Here is a 20,713-nt window from a genome sequence, read left to right as displayed (position 1 = left end):
ATGGACGGAGCATTTGAGCAAATCAAACACTCAGCCCCAGTCAACTGATCTGGGTTTAATCCATCACCATTCTTTAGCCCACTTAGCCACCCCATTTCAGACATGGCTATATGCAAATCAGTCTGACCCTGTGCCTCATGGGAACAGTCCAGCCCGAACTGCAAAGCCATGTCTTCCATGGACCGGAAACAAGCATCCTGGGACCGGTTTCGGATTCATAATCCTCATCAGCCAGGCTATCTTGAATCCAGTGGCCAAGTGAGCAAGGGACTCACGTCTGAGCATACCCTGCCACACTTAGGGCGAACAAAGCGATACAAAAGAGGATGATGGATGGAGCATTTGAGCAAATCAAACACTCACCCCCAGTCAACTGATCTGGGTTTAATCCATCACCATTCTTTAGCCCACTCAGCCACCCCATTTCAGACATGGCTATTTGCAAATCAGTCTGACCCTGTGCCTCATGGGAACAGTCCAGCCCGAACTGCAAAGCCATGACTTCCATGGACCGGAAACAAGCATCCTGGGACCGGTTTCGGATTCATAATCCTCATCAGCCAGGCTATCTTGAATCTAGTGGCCAAGTGAGCAAGGGACTCACGTCTGAGCATACCCTGCCACACTTAGGGCGAACAAAGCGATACAAAAGGGGATGATGGACGGAGCATTTGAGAAAATCAAACACTCACCCCCAGTCAACTGATCTGGGTTTAATCCATCACCATTCTTTAGCCCACTCAGCCACCCCATTTCTCTCTATAGCATCATGATAGCACTGTGGATGCGACATCAGTAGTGCTTTGTAGCACTGCTGGTGAGTCTCTCTATAGCATCATGATAGCACTGTGGGTGCGGCATCAGTAGTGCTTTGTAGCACTGCTGGTGAGCCTCTCTATGGCATCATGATAGCACTGTGGGTGCGGCATCAGTAGTGCTTTGTAGCACTGCTGGTGAGTCTCTCTATGGCCGCATGAAAGCACTGCAGGTGCAGCATCAGTGGTGCAAAGTAGCACTGCCGGTGAGTCTCTCTATAGCATCATGATAGCGCTGTGGATGTGACATCAGTAGTGCTTTGTACCACTGCCGGTGAGTCTCTCTATAGCATCATGATAGCGCTGTGGGTGTGACATCAGTAGTGCTTTGTAGCACTGCCGGTGAGTCTCTCTATAGCATCATGATAGCGCTGTGGATGTGACATCAGTAGTGCTTTGTAGCACTGCTGGTGAGTCTCTCTATAGCATCATGACAGCACTGTGGGTGCAACATCAGTAGTGCTTTGTAGCACTGCCGGTGAGTCTCTCTATAGCATCATGACAGCACTGTGGGTACGACATCAGTAGTGCTTTGTAGCACTGCTGGTGAGTCTCTCTATAGCATCATGATAGCACTGTGGATTCGACATCAGTAGTGCTTTGTAGCACTGCCGGTGAGTCTCTCTATAGCATCATGATAGTGCTGTGGGTGCGACATCAGTAGTGCTTTGTAGCACTGCCGGTGAGTCTCTCTATAGCATCATGATAGTGCTGTGGGTGCGACATCAGTAGTACTTTGTAGCACTGCCGGTGAGTCTCTCTATAGCATCATGATAGTGCTGTGGGTGCGACATCAGTAGTGCTTTGTAGCACTGCTGGTGAGTCTCTCTATAGCATCATGATAGCGCTGTGGGTGCGACATCAGTAGTGCTTTGTAGCACTGCTGGTGAGTCTCTCTATAGCATCATGATAGCACTGTGGGTGCGACATCAGTAGTGCTTTGTAGCTCTGCTGGTGAGTCTCTCTATAGCATCATGAAAGCATAGCACTGTGGGTGCGACATCAGTAGTGCTTTGTAGCACTGCTAGTGAGTCTCTCTATAGCATCATGATAGCGCTGTGGGTGCGACATCAGTAGTGCTTTGTAGCACTGCTGGTAAGTCTCTCTATGCGATACAAAAGGGGATGATGGACGGAGCATTTGAGCAAATCAAACACTCAGCCCCAGTCAACTGATCTGGGTTTAATCCATCACCATTCTTTAGCCCACTTAGCCACCCCATTTCAGACATGGCTATATGCAAATCAGTCTGACCCTGTGCCTCATGGGAACAGTCCAGCCCGAACTGCAAAGCCATGTCTTCCATGGACCGGAAACAAGCATCCTGGGACCGGTTTCGGATTCATAATCCTCATCAGCCAGGCTATCTTGAATCCAGTGGCCAAGTGAGCAAGGGACTCACGTCTGAGCATACCCTGCCACACTTAGGGCGAACAAAGCGATACAAAAGAGGATGATGGATGGAGCATTTGAGCAAATCAAACACTCACCCCCAGTCAACTGATCTGGGTTTAATCCATCACCATTCTTTAGCCCACTCAGCCACCCCATTTCAGACATGGCTATTTGCAAATCAGTCTGACCCTGTGCCTCATGGGAACAGTCCAGCCCGAACTGCAAAGCCATGTCTTCCATGGACCGGAAACAAGCATCCTGGGACCGGTTTCGGATTCATAATCCTCATCAGCCAGGCTATCTTGAATCTAGTGGCCAAGTGAGCAAGGGACTCACGTCTGAGCATACCCTGCCACACTTAGGGCGAACAAAGCGATACAAAAGGGGATGATGGACGGAGCATTTGAGAAAATCAAACACTCACCCCCAGTCAACTGATCTGGGTTTAATCCATCACCATTCTTTAGCCCACTCAGCCACCCCATTTCTCTCTATAGCATCATGATAGCACTGTGGATGCGACATCAGTAGTGCTTTGTAGCACTGCTGGTGAGTCTCTCTACAGCATCATGACAGCACTGTGGGTGCGACATCAGTAGTGCTTTGTAGCACTGCCGGTGAGTCTCTCTATAGCATCATGACAGCGCTGTGGATGTGACATCAGTAGTGCTTTGTAGCACTGCTGGTGAGTCTCTCTATAGCATCATGACAGCACTGTGGGTGCGACATCAGTAGTGCTTTGTAGCACTGCCGGTGAGTCTCTCTATAGCATCATGACAGCACTGTGGGTGCGACATCAGTAGTGCTTTGTAGCACTGCCGGTGAGTCTCTCTATAGCATCATGATAGCGCTGTGGATTCGACATCAGTAGTGCTTTGTAGCACTGCCGGTGAGTCTCTCTATAGCATCATGATAGTGCTGTGGGTGCGACATCAGTAGTGCTTTGTAGCACTGCCGGTGAGTCTCTCTATAGCATCATGATAGTGCTGTGGGTGCGACATCAGTAGTGCTTTGTAGCACTGCCGGTGAGTCTCTCTATAGCATCATGATAGTGCTGTGGGTTCGACATCAGTAGTACTTTGTAGCACTGCTGGTGAGTCTCTCTATAGCATCATGATAGCACTGTGGGTGCGGCATCAGTAGTGCTTTGTAGCACTGCTGGTGAGTCTCTCTATAGCATCATGATAGCACTGTGGATTCGACATCAGTAGTGCTTTGTAGCACTGCCGGTGAGTCTCTCTATAGCATCATGATAGTGCTGTGGGTGCGACATCAGTAGTGCTTTGTAGCACTGCTGGTGAGTCTCTCTCTGGCATCATGACAGCACTGTGGATGCGACATCAGTAGTGCTTTGTAGCTCTGCTGGTGAGTCTCTCTATAGCATCATGATAGCGCTGTGGGTGCGACATCAGTAGTGCTTTGTAGCACTGCTAGTGAGTCTCTCTATAGCATCATGATAGCGCTGTGGGTGCGACATCAGTAGTGCTTTGCAGCACTGCTGGTGAGTCTCTCTATAGCATCATGATAGCACTGTGGGTGCGACATCAGTAGTGCTTTGTAGCTCTGCTGGTGAGTCTCTCTATAGCATCATGAAAGCATAGCACTGTGGGTGCGACATCAGTAGTGCTTTGTAGCACTGCTAGTGAGTCTCTCTATAGCATCATGATAGCGCTGTGGGTGCGACATCAGTAGTGCTTTGTAGCACTGCTGGTAAGTCTCTCTATGCGATACAAAAGGGGATGATGGACGGAGCATTTGAGCAAATCAAACACTCAGCCCCAGTCAACTGATCTGGGTTTAATCCATCACCATTCTTTAGCCCACTTAGCCACCCCATTTCAGACATGGCTATATGCAAATCAGTCTGACCCTGTGCCTCATGGGAACAGTCCAGCCCGAACTGCAAAGCCATGTCTTCCATGGACCGGAAACAAGCATCCTGGGACCGGTTTCGGATTCATAATCCTCATCAGCCAGGCTATCTTGAATCCAGTGGCCAAGTGAGCAAGGGACTCACGTCTGAGCATACCCTGCCACACTTAGGGCGAACAAAGCGATACAAAAGAGGATGATGGATGGAGCATTTGAGCAAATCAAACACTCACCCCCAGTCAACTGATCTGGGTTTAATCCATCACCATTCTTTAGCCCACTCAGCCACCCCATTTCAGACATGGCTATTTGCAAATCAGTCTGACCCTGTGCCTCATGGGAACAGTCCAGCCCGAACTGCAAAGCCATGTCTTCCATGGACCGGAAACAAGCATCCTGGGACCGGTTTCGGATTCATAATCCTCATCAGCCAGGCTATCTTGAATCTAGTGGCCAAGTGAGCAAGGGACTCACGTCTGAGCATACCCTGCCACACTTAGGGCGAACAAAGCGATACAAAAGGGGATGATGGACGGAGCATTTGAGAAAATCAAACACTCACCCCCAGTCAACTGATCTGGGTTTAATCCATCACCATTCTTTAGCCCACTCAGCCACCCCATTTCTCTCTATAGCATCATGATAGCACTGTGGATGCGACATCAGTAGTGCTTTGTAGCACTGCTGGTGAGTCTCTCTATAGCATCATGATAGCACTGTGGGTGCGGCATCAGTAGTGCTTTGTAGCACTGCTGGTGAGCCTCTCTATGGCATCATGATAGCACTGTGGGTGCGGCATCAGTAGTGCTTTGTAGCACTGCTGGTGAGTCTCTCTATGGCCGCATGAAAGCACTGCAGGTGCCGCATCAGTGGTGCAAAGTAGCACTGCCGGTGAGTCTCTCTATAGCATCATGATAGCGCTGTGGATGTGACATCAGTAGTGCTTTGTACCACTGCCGGTGAGTCTCTCTATAGCATCATGATAGCGCTGTGGGTGTGACATCAGTAGTGCTTTGTAGCACTGCCGGTGAGTCTCTCTATAGCATCATGATAGCGCTGTGGATGTGACATCAGTAGTGCTTTGTAGCACTGCTGGTGAGTCTCTCTATAGCATCATGACAGCACTGTGGGTGCAACATCAGTAGTGCTTTGTAGCACTGCCGGTGAGTCTCTCTATAGCATCATGACAGCACTGTGGGTACGACATCAGTAGTGCTTTGTAGCACTGCTGGTGAGTCTCTCTATAGCATCATGATAGCACTGTGGATTCGACATCAGTAGTGCTTTGTAGCACTGCCGGTGAGTCTCTCTATAGCATCATGATAGTGCTGTGGGTGCGACATCAGTAGTGCTTTGTAGCACTGCCGGTGAGTCTCTCTATAGCATCATGATAGTGCTGTGGGTGCGACATCAGTAGTACTTTGTAGCACTGCCGGTGAGTCTCTCTATAGCATCATGATAGTGCTGTGGGTGCGACATCAGTAGTGCTTTGTAGCACTGCTGGTGAGTCTCTCTATAGCATCATGATAGCGCTGTGGGTGCGACATCAGTAGTGCTTTGTAGCACTGCTGGTGAGTCTCTCTATAGCATCATGATAGCACTGTGGGTGCGACATCAGTAGTGCTTTGTAGCTCTGCTGGTGAGTCTCTCTATAGCATCATGAAAGCATAGCACTGTGGGTGCGACATCAGTAGTGCTTTGTAGCACTGCTAGTGAGTCTCTCTATATCATCATGATAGCGCTGTGGGTGCGACATCAGTAGTGCTTTGTAGCACTGCTGGTAAGTCTCTCTATGCGATACAAAAGGGGATGATGGACGGAGCATTTGAGCAAATCAAACACTCAGCCCCAGTCAACTGATCTGGGTTTAATCCATCACCATTCTTTAGCCCACTTAGCCACCCCATTTCAGACATGGCTATATGCAAATCAGTCTGACCCTGTGCCTCATGGGAACAGTCCAGCCCGAACTGCAAAGCCATGTCTTCCATGGACCGGAAACAAGCATCCTGGGACCGGTTTCGGATTCATAATCCTCATCAGCCAGGCTATCTTGAATCCAGTGGCCAAGTGAGCAAGGGACTCACGTCTGAGCATACCCTGCCACACTTAGGGCGAACAAAGCGATACAAAAGAGGATGATGGATGGAGCATTTGAGCAAATCAAACACTCACCCCCAGTCAACTGATCTGGGTTTAATCCATCACCATTCTTTAGCCCACTCAGCCACCCCATTTCAGACATGGCTATTTGCAAATCAGTCTGACCCTGTGCCTCATGGGAACAGTCCAGCCCGAACTGCAAAGCCATGTCTTCCATGAACCGGAAACAAGCATCCTGGGACCGGTTTCGGATTCATAATCCTCATCAGCCAGGCTATCTTGAATCTAGTGGCCAAGTGAGAAAGGGACTCACGTCTGAGCATACCCTGCCACACTTAGGGCGAACAAAGCGATACAAAAGGGGATGATGGACGGAGCATTTGAGAAAATCAAACACTCACCCCCAGTCAACTGATCTGGGTTTAATCCATCACCATTCTTTAGCCCACTCAGCCACCCCATTTCTCTCTATAGCATCATGATAGCACTGTGGATGCGACATCAGTAGTGCTTTGTAGCACTGCTGGTGAGTCTCTCTATAGCATCATGATAGCACTGTGGGTGCGGCATCAGTAGTGCTTTGTAGCACTGCTGGTGAGTCTCTCTATGGCATCATGATAGCACTGTGGGTGCGGCATCAGTAGTGCTTTGTAGCACTGCTGGTGAGTCTCTCTATGGCCTCATGATAGCACTGCAGGTGCCGCATCAGTGGTGCAAAGTAGCACTGCTGGTGAGTCTCTCTATAGCATCATGATAGCACTGTGGGTGCGGCATCAGTAGTGCTTTGTAGCACTGCCGGTGAGTCTCTCTATAGCATCATGATATCGCTGTGGAAGCAGCACCAGTAGTGCTTTGTTTTACTGCTGCTGAGTCTCCCTATAGCATCATGATAGCACTGTAGGTGCGGCATCAGTAGTGCTTTGTAGCACTGCTGGTGAGTCTCTCTATAGCATCATGACAGCGCTGTGGATGCAGCATCAGTAGAGCTTTGTAGCACTGCCGGTGAGTCTCTCTATAGCATCATGATAGCACTGTGGGTGCTGCATCAGTAGTGCTTTGTAGCACTGGTGGTGAGTCTCTCTATAGCATCATGATAGCACTGTGGGTGCGGCATCAGTAGTGCTTTGTAGCACTGCTGGTGAGTCTCTCTATAGCATCATGATAGCACTGTGGGTGCGGCATCAGTAGTGCTTTGTAGCACTGCTGGTGAGTCTCTCTATAGCATCATGACAGCACTGTGGATGCGATATCATTAGAGCTTTTTAGCACTGCTGGTTATTCTCTCTAAAGCATCATGAAAGCACTGTGGGTACAGCACCAGTAGTGTTTTGTAGCACTGCTGGTGATTCTCTCTATAGCACTACGAAGCTGGCATCATGATAGCACTGTGGATGCAACATCAGTAGTGCTTTGTAGCACTGCCGGTGAGTCTCTCTATAGCATCATGACAGCGCTGTGGATGCAACATCAGTAGTGCTTTGTAGCACTGCCGGTGAGTCTCTCTATAGCATCATGATAGCACTGAGGATGCGATATCATTAGAGCTTTGTAGCACTGCTGGTTATTCTCTCTAAAGCATCATGAAAGCACTGTGGGTACAGCACCAGTAGTGTTTTGTAGCACTGCTGGTGATTCTCTCTATAGCACTACGAAGCTGGCATCATGACAGCACTGTGGATGCAACATCATTAGTGCTTTGTAGCACTGCCGGTGAGTCTCTCTATAGCATCATGACAGCGCTGTGGATGCAACATCAGTAGTGCTTTGTAGCACTGCCGGTGAGTCTCTCTATAGCATCATGATAGCACTGTGGGTGCGGCATCAGTAGTGCTTTGTAGCACTGCTGGTGAGTCTCTCTATAGCATCATGATAGCACTGTGGGTGAGGCATCAGTAGTGCTTTGTAGCACTGCTGGTGAGTCTCTCAATAGTATCATGATAGCACTGTGGATGCGACATCAGTAGTGCTTTGTAGCACTGCTGGTTATTCTCTCTAAAGCATCATGAAAGCACTGTGGGTACAGCACCAGTAGTGTTTTGTAGCACTGCTGGTGATTCTCTCTATAGCACTACGAAGCTGGCATCATGACAGCACTGTGGATGCAACATCAGTAGTGCTTTGTAGCACTGCCGGTGAGTCTCTCTATAGCATCATGACAGCGCTGTGGATGCAACATCAGTAGTGCTTTGTAGCACTGCCGGTGAGTCTCTCTATAGCATCATGATAGCACTGTGGGTGCTGCATCAGTAGTGCTTTGTAGCACTGGTGGTGAGTCTCTCTATAGCATCATGATAGCACTGTGGATGGGACATAAGTAGTGCTTTGTAGCACTGCTGGTGAGACTCTCTATGGCATCCTGATAGCGCTGTGGGTGTGGCATCAGTAGTGCTTTGTAGCACTGCTGGTGAGTCTCTCTATAGCATCATGACAGCACTGTGGGTGCGACATCAGTAGTGCTTTGTACCACTGCCGGTGAGTCTCTCTATAGCATCATGATAGCGCTGTGGGTGTGACATCAGTAGTGCTTTGTAGCACTGCTGGTGAGTCTCTCTATAGCATCATGATAGCGCTGTGGATGCAGCATCAGTAGGGCTTTGAAGCACTGCTGGTGAGTCTCTCTATAGCATCATGATAGCACTGTGGATGCAGCATCAGTAGGGCTTTGTAGCACTGGTGGTGGTTCTCTCTATAGCACTATGAAGCCGGCATCATGACTGCACTGTGGGTGCGGCATCAGTAGTGCATTGTTGCTAGGGTATATTTTTAGCACAGCTGGAGTTGATTCGTGTACCATTACAGGCACAGTCTCTCCAAAGAGCTAGTCTCGCAGGATGAAGTTACCGCTGGGTCTACAGTAAGGCTATAGTATTTTTCGTTCCTCTTGACTACAGCAAGTTAAAGTTCAATTCAAATCGACATTTTGACAAGAAGTGAAGAAAGGAAATATTAACCTCCTGCTACTTTTTGTTCATTTTCAGTGTCCCTGGATGTAAACTCTGGATCGCACACAGGTAACCAACACCTTGTTGTTTGTTCCTTTTCTTACTCCTGGGGTTAAAGTTTATCCATCTAATCTCTGAAAGTCAGAAGATGGTTGTGTCTTTCACCTGATTAGGAAGAAAGCGCTTTACTAAAGAAATCATATTTTAGGGTGTGAAGTTTTGGTCTTTGAAGGATGGATTTCTTTTTGCCGAGGCCCTGAACTGTTTGTCAACATCTCAAACTTGGACACAAGGGAGTTCGCCTGGTTTGGACACAGTCCTGATATAGTCATGAGGGCATCACCAGGTTGGGATCACAGATCTGTTTGTCAGTGACAAAGCTCTCTCCTCAGCAAAGAGGACATCTCCACTATAATGCATGCCATGGAGGTAGCTGGGCTAAGGATAGTTGTTACTCTCACGCATCTCCCCAAGGGAAGCTGGGCACTGTAAAACCTAAAGGACAAACCCTACTGAGGTGGGATAGGCAAAGGGTTGGGGCTGCAGATATCAAAGGAAAGGCTGAGGAGATGAAGCTGATGTGTTCTAAGAAACTTGTATTTTCTTGTGTTCCAAGACATCACATGAGCATTTTCCTTTTTGCTTCCAGATGTCTCCTTATTGGCTGTGGTAGGGAGCTCCCTGCTGGCACTGCTGAGTCTCAGGTTGATGTGAGGAGAACTGACCACACCCAAATCCAGATATGGACCTGCTACTGACACCCACAATTATCAATATACAAACTGTTTGATTCCAGTGTGTGTCTTTTGCCTGGGATGATGTGTATGGGAATCTGCTTTCTAATAATTTCTTTCCATAAGATTTAGAATTATGAACATGTATAGGGCCTGAGTTATGGTTTGACAGACAGAGTAAAGGCAGGCATCTCTCTCCCTTGGCCTTGTTTATGTCTACTTCTGCTTTAGACTTGCCAACCCTCCCAATCACTGACAGATATCCCTTTGATTATCTTGTTTCTCATTCTTATGTCCTTGCATCTCTCCTGTGCATTGCCTGGCACAGCTCCCTTCCACTGCCCCAGGCATACCTTTTTCTTCACCTTTACTAACTCCAACAATGCTTGTTCCTACATCCCTTCTATCGATCTGTTCCATCTCTCTGTGTCTTGTTTCTTCCTTTGCATTACCAGTCCTCTTTCTGTAGCTTTCATATTTGATCCTTGTCTCAATGATGTTCCTTCAGTTTACACTCAAGCATTGCTTCCAACACTGATTTTGGAGTGGAGTGGTCTGTATGTTCCTGATGGTAGCACTGGCAGTTCATCAGCATATCCTTTTTTGTCCTCTATATTCTCCCTCATTGATTCTTCTTCCAACTCTTACTCTCGATGGTGCCTCATTGTTCCTCAATCCACTGCAGCTTCCTCTGTCTACTGATTCCCCAACCTATCCAGCTCCTTGCTGTAACCCCACTGATGTTCCACTCATGACTGCTTCTGTACATGCTTGTACACATACACCCCCATTTCCACGTCCAACATAACCCACTGATTTAGCTCAGTTTGCTACTCCTCTTTATGACAATTCACACCAGTTTTTATTCATCATTCGCTGCAACCTTTTTGGTTGCTGCAAATGTTGCCCCAATGATTCCCCATCATTTGCTGCAATGTTTTCTGTGTCCACACATCTCCCCACCCATTGCTACTTTCCTCATCCTTCCCAAATTACTGTTCTTTCCTGTGCTGCATCTCCCAATCCACCCCTTGTTCATGTCCTTGTGCTTCCTATCTGGTTGTTCCCACATTTATTCTCCACCCTTTGATGCATGTCCTTCTGCTTACTATATGTTTGCTGCCGGATTGATGCTCCACCCTTTGTTCATGTCCTTATGGTTCCTATATGGATGTTGTGAGAAGTTAGCCTGGCATATGATGTCCACTAATTCTAGTGGGCACCTTGCACCAGTCTAATCGAACCTTATTGATGGTAGTCGTAAAGTCAACCTTATAGACAAACTCTCCTAGTGGTAGCGTGGCCCAGCAGTCATAGGCTAAGACTTCAGGGAGCATGTGAAGCAAGCTGTTTTACCAATTATATTCCCTTGAATACCAAATGAAAGGACACCACACAAGGTATATATCAAATATATATGTATTTATTCTTAACACAACCCCTCTGCACTCGTTATGAGGTCAGAGGTAAAAGTACATCACAAGTTACTCAATTAGCATACGATAAGTTGAACAAAATACGGTAATGCCCTAGGGGCCTCACGAACCATATACTAAAATAGTGGTATAAGAACCACGACAGAAATAGTGAGTAGGCCTAGGGCCTAGGGAATCGCTGGGGCTACCCTAAACAACCAAAGGTTAGGAAGTAGGAGGCCCACGGGAGACGCGTGCAGTGTCTAAACATAGTTGCGAGTTATCACTGACTTATAATGGGAAACGTAAAAGTTACAAAGTTACTGATTAAGGGCACTTCCAGATGGACTACGACAAAACCCGTTTAGAGTAGGGCACTTGGAGAGTCAATACCCACGGGAGCACCGGAGTACTTGTGTTACCTCACCCAGGGAAGCCGGGAGCATAGGTGACCAGGAAGGTACCTGGAAGGAACCAGGTGATGTCGCAATCGTCTCAGTTGAAGAGGTGAAGCTTGTCTCTGTAGCCACGAGGACCAGGAGGTGTCAATGACAACCAGGAGCTGGATTCTAGCTATCCCACCAAAATATCTAGTTGACTGCTGTGCCGGTATCTGGATTGGACCCAACAAGCATTGGCAAACGCAACCCACGCGGGAAGTGAAGATTGGCTTTGGTTCAGACCAGCAAGGTCTTTGCAGGGAAGCTGGAGCAAGCCTGGAGCAACCAGGAAAGCAGTTTGGTTCCAACGGGCTAGCAACTGGGAAGACACATCGAGTTGAAATGCAAGAGAGGGCCCCACGTGGCACTCGTGGAGTGTGGAGGGCTGAGCTTTGGTGCAAATGGTACTCGTGTCTGGGGCTTCTCGTACCCCAATGTACAACTTCGAGTTACGTCAAGAGTCGATGCAGTTAGAAAAATGAAGGATGTCCAGGGTGTCTGGTCCCACATATCTTGTGTCTGTCACGGGTCTCAGCTTTGCTGTGGATGTGGGTCGGAGTAAAATAAGTCTGGAAGTCCAGTTCTTATGTCGCTGAGTCTTTGGGTTCCGGCGGGAGCATCGACAAAGCAGACCAGCAAGTTACTGGTTGTGCCTGTTTGCACAGCGTGGTCACTCCTTGACCACAAGGGAGATGATTTCCGTCTTCTAGTCAGAATAGAATGTCGAAGGTCCAAGAGTTCTGTTTCGAAGTTTCGTTCCATGATAATCCAAAGTGCTGGGGACACAGCTCCTATACTTATACTGATTTTAGGGGCTGGATTACCTGCTAGGTCCCTCCTATGGATGGACTTGGGAAGGGGGTGGGTACACCCCTTTCCCTTTGTCCAGTTTCGCGCCAGAGCAGGGCTGGAGTACCCCTAACTGGTTTGAACCGGGCTATGCATGGAGCACATTGTGTGCCCCAGGCAGTGTCTCAAAAAGCATCTGCTGATGCAGCCCCCCCAGCCCAATACACAAAACCCTTCTGGGGAGGTACTGGCACCTCCCTGGACAGGAAACCTATTGTCCAGGCCACCCTTGCTGGAGTTTCCCCCAGCAACAGGAGGTCAGACTCGTGTCTGTGGCAGCAGCATCCTTTTTGTGATGCTGATGCTCTGTTTTACTTTAACCGGAGTTAGCAGTAACTACATGTCTTCTCCCTCTAGAAGTGTGGAATGCTAACCCCGCCACCAGAACTGGTGGGGGGTAGTATTCCAAAGTGTTTGACACCTTACACGACATGTTTCGATAAATCCAAACCAAAGTTAGCATTAACCGCGAGAATTATAATGCACTTAAGAGTATATGGTATGACTATATCATAGAACAGCTATAATTTCCGAAAGCTGTAGAGAGGCTCAGCTCATGCTAGGGCACCCTCTCACATAAAACCAAGCACTCTGCCTCCAGGATTGTCGCGGCTTACCATAGGAGTGACTTATAGGTTACTATGTGTATATAAATAAGGTAGATATAGATATACTATATCTAAGTAAGAGATGATTACAAAACCTTACCCAAGCTGAGTGATCAGCCTGTGGTGTCAGTTTGTAGGGCCAGCAGGGGTGGCAAAATACCTGCTGCAGCCCCTGGTAGACCTTGGAGGCACCTATGCCCTGGGTACCTATGGTACACTATACAGGGGTTCACAAAGGTGATCCAGTAACTAATATGGTATGTACCTAAAGTACATGGAGTCCATTTTATTGGGAGAGCTGATAGCCTGGGGCCCTGAATGGCAGGATCCCAGGCCAACTAAGTTGATAACCAGCAAAACACTAGGCAAAAAGTTGGAATAACCATATAGTCAGATATCCACCTTCCTACAGATGTAGCCCCTTTAAGTCTCCACTCTTTGTTGCATTTCCTTATGTTTCCTATATGGATGTTGCTCCATTGATTCTCTACCCTTTGTTGCATGTCCTTATGCTTTCTTTATGGTTGTTGCTCTATTGATTCCCCACCCTTTGTTGCATGTCCTTATGCTTTCTTTATGGTTGTTGCACCACCAATTCTCCGCCCTATGTTAAATTTCCCTTCACTTTCTATACCATAGTTATACACTGTGCTGTTTTCCTTTTTGCCATCACCCCTTGTTTGCCTGCACTCCCTTAATGGTTCTTTATTCTGCTGCTTATTTCTGTGACACGTCAGCTGCCCACTGATGCTTCTACCCATGACCGCTGCTGCTGCTCTCTTCCCTGGCTGTTGTGTTCCGCTGTGCCAGCCTTCCCCCTACCCTTCTGCTTCTTTTCCTTTAGTGGTTGACTCCTTGCTTACCATTACTTCTCCCTTATTCAGCAGCACCCAATTATGCTGTCCGTCTTCTCTTAGTTGGGTTACTTCTTCAGTAACCCCCACTACTTTTCTCTCTCTCCTCAGAGGCAGCTCTCCCTTATTTCAGTTAATTTCCACCCATTCTATCTGCCTTTAGAGCTCCTTCTTCTTCTGCTTACCACCTGTTCTGCATCTACAAACGGTATCTCCCTGAAGCTCATCTTTGCTTTTCACCTTTTGCCTTCTCATAATCTCACTGCACTTCTCTTCCAAGGAAGATCCTTCTCCCTCTGCTTTTTGACACTTCTGTTCTCATCCACATCCTTCTCCGAATGCTTCCTGCTCCTTTTTGCCAGTCAGCTACTTCTGCCAGGCTTCCTTCTGCTTATTTCCAATTCACCTCCTTCTCCTTTTCTAACTGGTCTGTACCATCTGCCCAAGCATGCCGGTCCCTTCATTAACACAACATCCACTTCTCTTTCGATCTTTATTGTTACAGCTTTCAATTTGGATATTCTCAGCTTGGTTTTCTCTATGCCACTTTCTCCCTCATCTCTGCTCACGATTCCCATTTTCTCTTCCCATTTCTGCCAGTTCTCTCTCTATAACACCTCACACCCATTTATACTTCATTCCACTCTTTACAAACTTTCACTCATGTTTGTTTTTCTTTTGCCACTTTTATTCTTTTTAACTTTGTTGCTATTTCTTGTTCTTTCTCCTCTTCTCCCACTCTTTTCCTCTCCCTTCCTCTCTATGCCCTCCTTAGCTCTTTTTTCCACCTCCAGTCTTCTCTTTCGTCCAACGCCCCTATCATTCCCAGTCATGCCACTGCCTCCTGCTCTCCACCCCCTTTGACAGACCTACTTATTGGCAGCAGCAGAATGAAGCAGCAACCAATGTACACACCTGGCATGCTACTGGTGCACTGAAGGCAAGCCACAGGAAAGCCCATCTTTATCCATCCATGGCCCAACTGCATCCAGCTCCAGGAACCCTAGACCTCCTCACACCAACCGCTACCCTGCTGTGCCCCTCCGTGCCTCCACCCTGCCCGCCTCTCGCGGCACCCTACAACACTAAAGACATGTTCTCCCGCCCCTCATGCCCACCAAAGCTACCAATTTGTACACGGAGGAACTCAGGATGATGAAGCAACATTACACACAACTGGAGTCCATATTTAAAATGAGCTAAATCAATGCGGATATCAACACCTTTCAATCCACCCTAGGATGCTATCACCAGCACATACAGACCATCTAACATTCTGCATTCATAGCCCACATTGACACCTACTTGAACAGCTGCAAATAGATCTGTGCCATTGTGAAAGAATTAATCTCACCAGAGGCCACCTCAACCAGCATCAGCCCTTAACTGGACCTGTGCATCACACACATGTCTCTGACTATATGGCCTGCCTTCTTCACGGACAAACTTTCAAACCATGCAATCCATCCACTCCGGAGGCTCAGCAGACTGGTGCCCCAACCATGCATCTGATAGAGGACCTTAAACCCGTCAGCACAGCTCTCATGTTGAACGCATCCACTTCTTTGACCACCGGCACAGATATGAATCATGCACTAGTTCTCAATCAGGTTAAAAAAGCCCTCTTCAGACCATTTTATGCAGACCAAGCTCCCTTCTACCATACATGGCTTAAATACTAGAGAAACTCACCAACCATCCTGATGACCACCAACTGCTTGACATCACAAAGTCTGGCTTCTGACCCAACCATAGCACAGAAACAGCTCTCATCGCTGACACAGACAACATCTGTAAGCTCCTGGAAAGAGGAGAAACGTCCGCCCTCATACTGATGGACCTCTCTGCAGCATTCAACATGGTATCCCACCCCATCCTTATCTATGGCATATGCAAGATTGGAATCCAAGGACCCACTCTGCACTGAATTTGCTACTTCCTGACCAGAAGAACACAATCAGTCAGCCTGGCCACCCAATCTTTGGGTGCCCGCAACCCTACCTGTGTAGTGCCACAAGAGCTTGACTTTTTTCGACCCTTACATGATCCCAATTGCTAGTATCATCCGCACCCATGACATTGACATCACATGACCAACTTCACAGACTAGTTAGAGAATAACTGTCTCAAACATTACCCAAATAAGTCATGATTTTCAGTAAGAACTCATCGCCATTGACTCCAACTGGTGTATGGCTGAATTCAGACCTACACCGACCTCCACCACTCACGATAAGAACCTCTGGATCGTAATGGACAGCAAACTCAAACCAACCAAGTCAAAACATCACAGCCTACTGTTTTCTCGCACTGAACATGCTGAGGTAAATCTTCAAATGGCATCAGAACAGATCCCCCAAAACTGTCACCACTGGTTCACCGTAAGCAAATCAAACTACAAGAACACCCAATGCTATGATTAGCAAAAAATTCTCCCTACAACTACAAACCAATCAGCACTGGACAGCCAGAAACACACTGAACATTCCACACTGCACATACATCACACAGCACCTTAGGGAGCTCCACTGGCTCCCAGTATACAAAAAACCACACAGTTTAAACTCTTCACACACGTTCTAAGCACTACACAATACCGCTCAGCCTATATCAATAGCTGTATCTTCTTTTAAAAATCTTCCAGACATCTCTGTATGGCACAACTTCAACTTGCACATATCCACACGTATGTAGTACCAGAGCCGGCAGTCGCACCTTCTGCTATATCCCTCCTAAAGCCTGGAACGGCTGTCTGATACATGTCAGAGCCTCCTCCTCCTTCTGGAGTTCCATAAGAAGATAAAGACCTGCCACTTCAAATAGCTCCTCCTTTCTACCCAAAGAAAGGCCAGACTCACTCATTCTCAGCAACAGGATACCATCCCAGGTGATAGCGCACAAATACACAGAACATAGCATAACATAAGATAACATAACATGCACTAGCAATGCTTCTCTCCTCTGATTTTATGATTTTTCTCCTCTCCCTATCCCTTTAAGTTGCTTTTTTACATGCCCCTCAATGTATGTACATGGTTTAGCTACTCCATGCCATGGTAATTCAATGATTTTCTATTTGCCTACTTTCCCACAAGCTTCCAAGTCACTTCTCTAAATGTTCATCTGTTTTTTTTGTGCTTTCCTTTACTTCTCCCCCTCTTAAGAGGTATCTCTACATTTTCTCTCATAATTCTTCTCCATGGCATTCTGCTAGACTGCTCACTGCCCAATTTCCATGTCAATGAATGTGTTTTTCCTGCCTGTTCCCTCAGAGCTCTCTTTGCTCAGCTGCTTTCTTACCTGCGCAGTCTCCCCGTGCCCCCCTAGCTTTTTCTGCCCAAAGAATAATTCTCTCTTTAACTGTTTCCAGAGAGTGTGTTAAAGGTGTAGCTTTTGCTAGAATATACTTTGCAAAGGGTTTTCAAAGCAAACAATATATATTACAGTAATTCCTTTCTCCAAGATAGGAGTTTTTCCTAGGAGGCAGGGCAGAACACCCTGCGATTAACTAGATATACATCTCACTGATTTGAACAGAAGCCTGCTTTAAGGAGAAGGAACACTAACTGGTTTCACTAGACAAGAGGAGAATGCATTGGGATATGAATTAGCTGTATAAGGATATGGAATATCTGATTCAAATGATCTACAGTCACATCACCAGTTTGTAGCTGTTAGAAATGGCTATTTCTGGTAGGCTAAGGCTGACGCCAAAGCCAGGCAGAAACCACCATTCTAGTCAGGGCAAGGAAGTCACACGCCAATATAACCCCTGCTCACCCCCTTGGTAGCTTGGCACGAGCAGTAAGGCTAAACTCGGAGGCAATGTGTAAAGCATTTGCGCCAGCACACAACAGCAACAACATCCTAGGCACACCACAAAAGGAACTCCACACAAGGTTATATTAAAATAACTTTTGTATTGTCAAAACACATCAGATAGAAATCACACATGTACATTGTGCCAACTGGCACGGGCAATATTCACAAGGGATTATTTACAAGACAGGGCCACATAGGCCACTGTCATAATCAGCATTTAGTAGAAATAGAAATACTGTCAGAAATTAGAATAAAAGGATATAAAATCACTGTAGCACAAATTAGCAAAAATAGCACAAAATAACAGTTATAAACCACATCCAGTAACTACTGGGAACAGGTAAGTACCACCTACGCAACCCTAACCACCTTAGGAGAATGTCACGCAGGGGACTCAGACCTCACTAGGACCACCTGTATTAGAAAGAACAACCACCTAAGAATAAAATACATTTAGGGGTATAAACAAGAACACATTACCCATGATGCATGAAACACATTCAGAGGAGTAGTAAAGGAAAACACATGATGCCTAAAAACATTCAGAGGTGTACGGACAACCACCTAAGTATCACACAGCGTTTAGGGGTCTAGAAAAGAACACATTACCCATGATGCATAAATATACATTCAGAGGAGTAGTAAAGGGAAACACATGATGCATAAACCTACACATTCAGCGGTGTTCAGAACAAAGCACATGATGCAATAAAAATACATTCAGATATACCAGAACAATACAATAGCGCAAAAATCACATGATGTCTAAAAACATTCGGAGGTGCAGGAATAACACATGATGCAAGAAATCACATTCAGAGGTGCAATAACCATAAAATTGCGCAATACCTACATAAGCCACCACCTGTGGCAGTCCCTAGGCCAACTGGCCTTGTTGGGGCTAGGACGCCCTGTGTCTCAATGTCAGGGGCCTAAACGGTACAGGTGCCCACTACTTGCTGGGCACCTGTGGACATCCCAAAACCTAAACGGTGCAGCTGCCCACTAATTGCTGGGCAGCTGGAAATCAACAAAACTGCGCCAGGGCCCTCACTGACCCTTAGGCGCAAACTGCGCCACTGCTGGAGCCACACAGGCTCTGAGCAAATTCCTCGCAGGGGGAGGGGGCGGGCACCGGCAATGTGCCCCGACGCCCCCTCTAACTAAAAATGGCCAAACGCTGGAGCCACACAAGCTCTGACACAAAACATGCCCATCGGGGGAGCCCTCTAGGCTCTGCACACACTACATAGGCCCTTAACTCGGGTGAGCGACCAGCGGCCGCTTTCAATGAATGTGCCCACGAGGCTCTCATGAAAATATGCCCGCAAGTACTGGTGGGCAAAGGGGTACGTAGAGCAGGCTGGCTCCGGGACCAAAATCATGCCTGCCTCGTTGCAGCGACCCGCAACTGCGGGGCCGCTGTGAAGATCAGCCCCTCACGGGGGCACCAACCAAAAGGCTCACGGGCCATCTGGCCCCTTTTAATTTCCCAGGCTACGTTGGAGCGGCCTGCTGCAGGACGGGGCCACTCAGAAATGCACCTCACCCGGTGCCCTGATCAGGCACCATCCACATTCCCCACGGAGCCCCCCCAGCCCTTCCTCACTCACCGGGCTGCTCGCTGGGGGCTCCTCCTCACGGGGATGACGGCACCTTTCTCGACGGTCTCTTCGAGCAGCGCGGGGCTCTCCTTCCCCACTGGAGCCCCGCCTGCGCTCTCCACCGCTCTCCTCTTGCTGCAGGGCTCCCTCGGCACACGGGAGCCCTGTTCACCGGCCACCATGCTTCTTCTTTCCTCAGCCGGCCGAGCTTCCGGTTGTCCCATAGTCCTGCCCTCGGCCTGCCTGACTTCCGGGTCGCGGCTGCGGCCAATCGCAGCGTGGCCCTGGGGCAGGGAGGCGGGACAGCACCTCGTAATCGCTCTCCGGGCCGGCGGCGGTGAATCCAACACGGGGCAATGCCGGGTGGGCACCGGTTTCAAATAATTAAATAAAAACGGGGTGGCACCCGTAAATTAACTAAATAAATGGGAATACAAGCGCTACCAAGCGCTACAGGACCAACAAGGTCCTAGTAGAAATAAAAGCGCTCCCAGGCGATTAGAGCAGGAATAAAGCGCTCCCAGCGCTTAACAGGGAAAGTAAAGCGCTCCCAACGTTAAAGGCACAAAAAGTACAGCAACAAAGTCCCTCTTGACCTGCAGCAGTCCATCAGGTATCAAGGGGCTGGGCAGGGCTCAGGGAGGCAAGCCTTCCCCTGAGCCCAAGCAGCAGCACGCCCCTGGCAAATTCCAGTTAGAAAACAAGAACATTTTTGAAGGGGAGACAGCCCCTTCTTATACACAGAAAAGTCTTTGAAGTCTTTGTGCAGGCAGTGTGAGAACCAGCTAGAACTGGTTATAGGGAAGTCCTTTCAGTATCAGGGACAGAAGTGACAGTCACCCAGCGGGGAGGGGGAGCCAGCATTGTGGCAGGCAGGCACAGCCTCATTCACTCTTAGATGCTATCTCCACCCACTTCCCTGCCAGCAGATGCTGCCTTTCATCCACGGGCTGACTCAGACAACCTCCTGGGGCTCTGCAGCCCCTGTCACCCTCAAACCAGACAGTCAATCCACAAGCAGGCCCAGGCACTCTGAGCCAGGCTCACCAGCCAATCACACGCCAGGCACAAATTACACAAATATGCCAACTTCTCAAAGTGGCACTTCTAGACTAGACACAACCATGCCGCATACACCATTACGCAGCATTCAATCTCACGAGTTCGCACATATCAAACTCGACCCTGCACTCCCTACACATCAGGAACTACCATGGGCATAGATATTCCCCATTCATTCCTATGGGAGGGCAGGTCACT

The 20,713-nt window shown here is 48.0% G+C and overlaps 1 protein-coding gene across 1 annotated transcript in view; it reads left to right on the top strand.

The window, feature by feature from the left end:
- Window positions 1-10,302, top strand: part of LOC144827851 (uromodulin-like) — a 105,127-nt gene extending 94,825 nt beyond the window's left edge. Inside the window, exons 8-9 of the mRNA XM_078686015.1 lie at window positions 9,164-9,196; window positions 9,777-10,302. Coding sequence (XP_078542141.1) covers window positions 9,164-9,196; window positions 9,777-9,841 — 98 coding nt within the window. The 3' untranslated portion in view covers window positions 9,842-10,302. The remainder of the gene's footprint in view (window positions 1-9,163; window positions 9,197-9,776) is intronic.
- Window positions 10,303-20,713: the final 10,411 nt, after the last annotated feature.

This window comes from Lissotriton helveticus, chromosome 4_1 (genome assembly GCF_964261635.1).
Source record: "Lissotriton helveticus chromosome 4_1, aLisHel1.1, whole genome shotgun sequence".
In the NCBI taxonomy this organism is placed as follows: Eukaryota; Metazoa; Chordata; class Amphibia; order Caudata; family Salamandridae; genus Lissotriton; species Lissotriton helveticus.
Note: the sequence above shows the minus strand (reverse complement) of the source record. Positions and strands in the feature narration are given on the sequence as shown.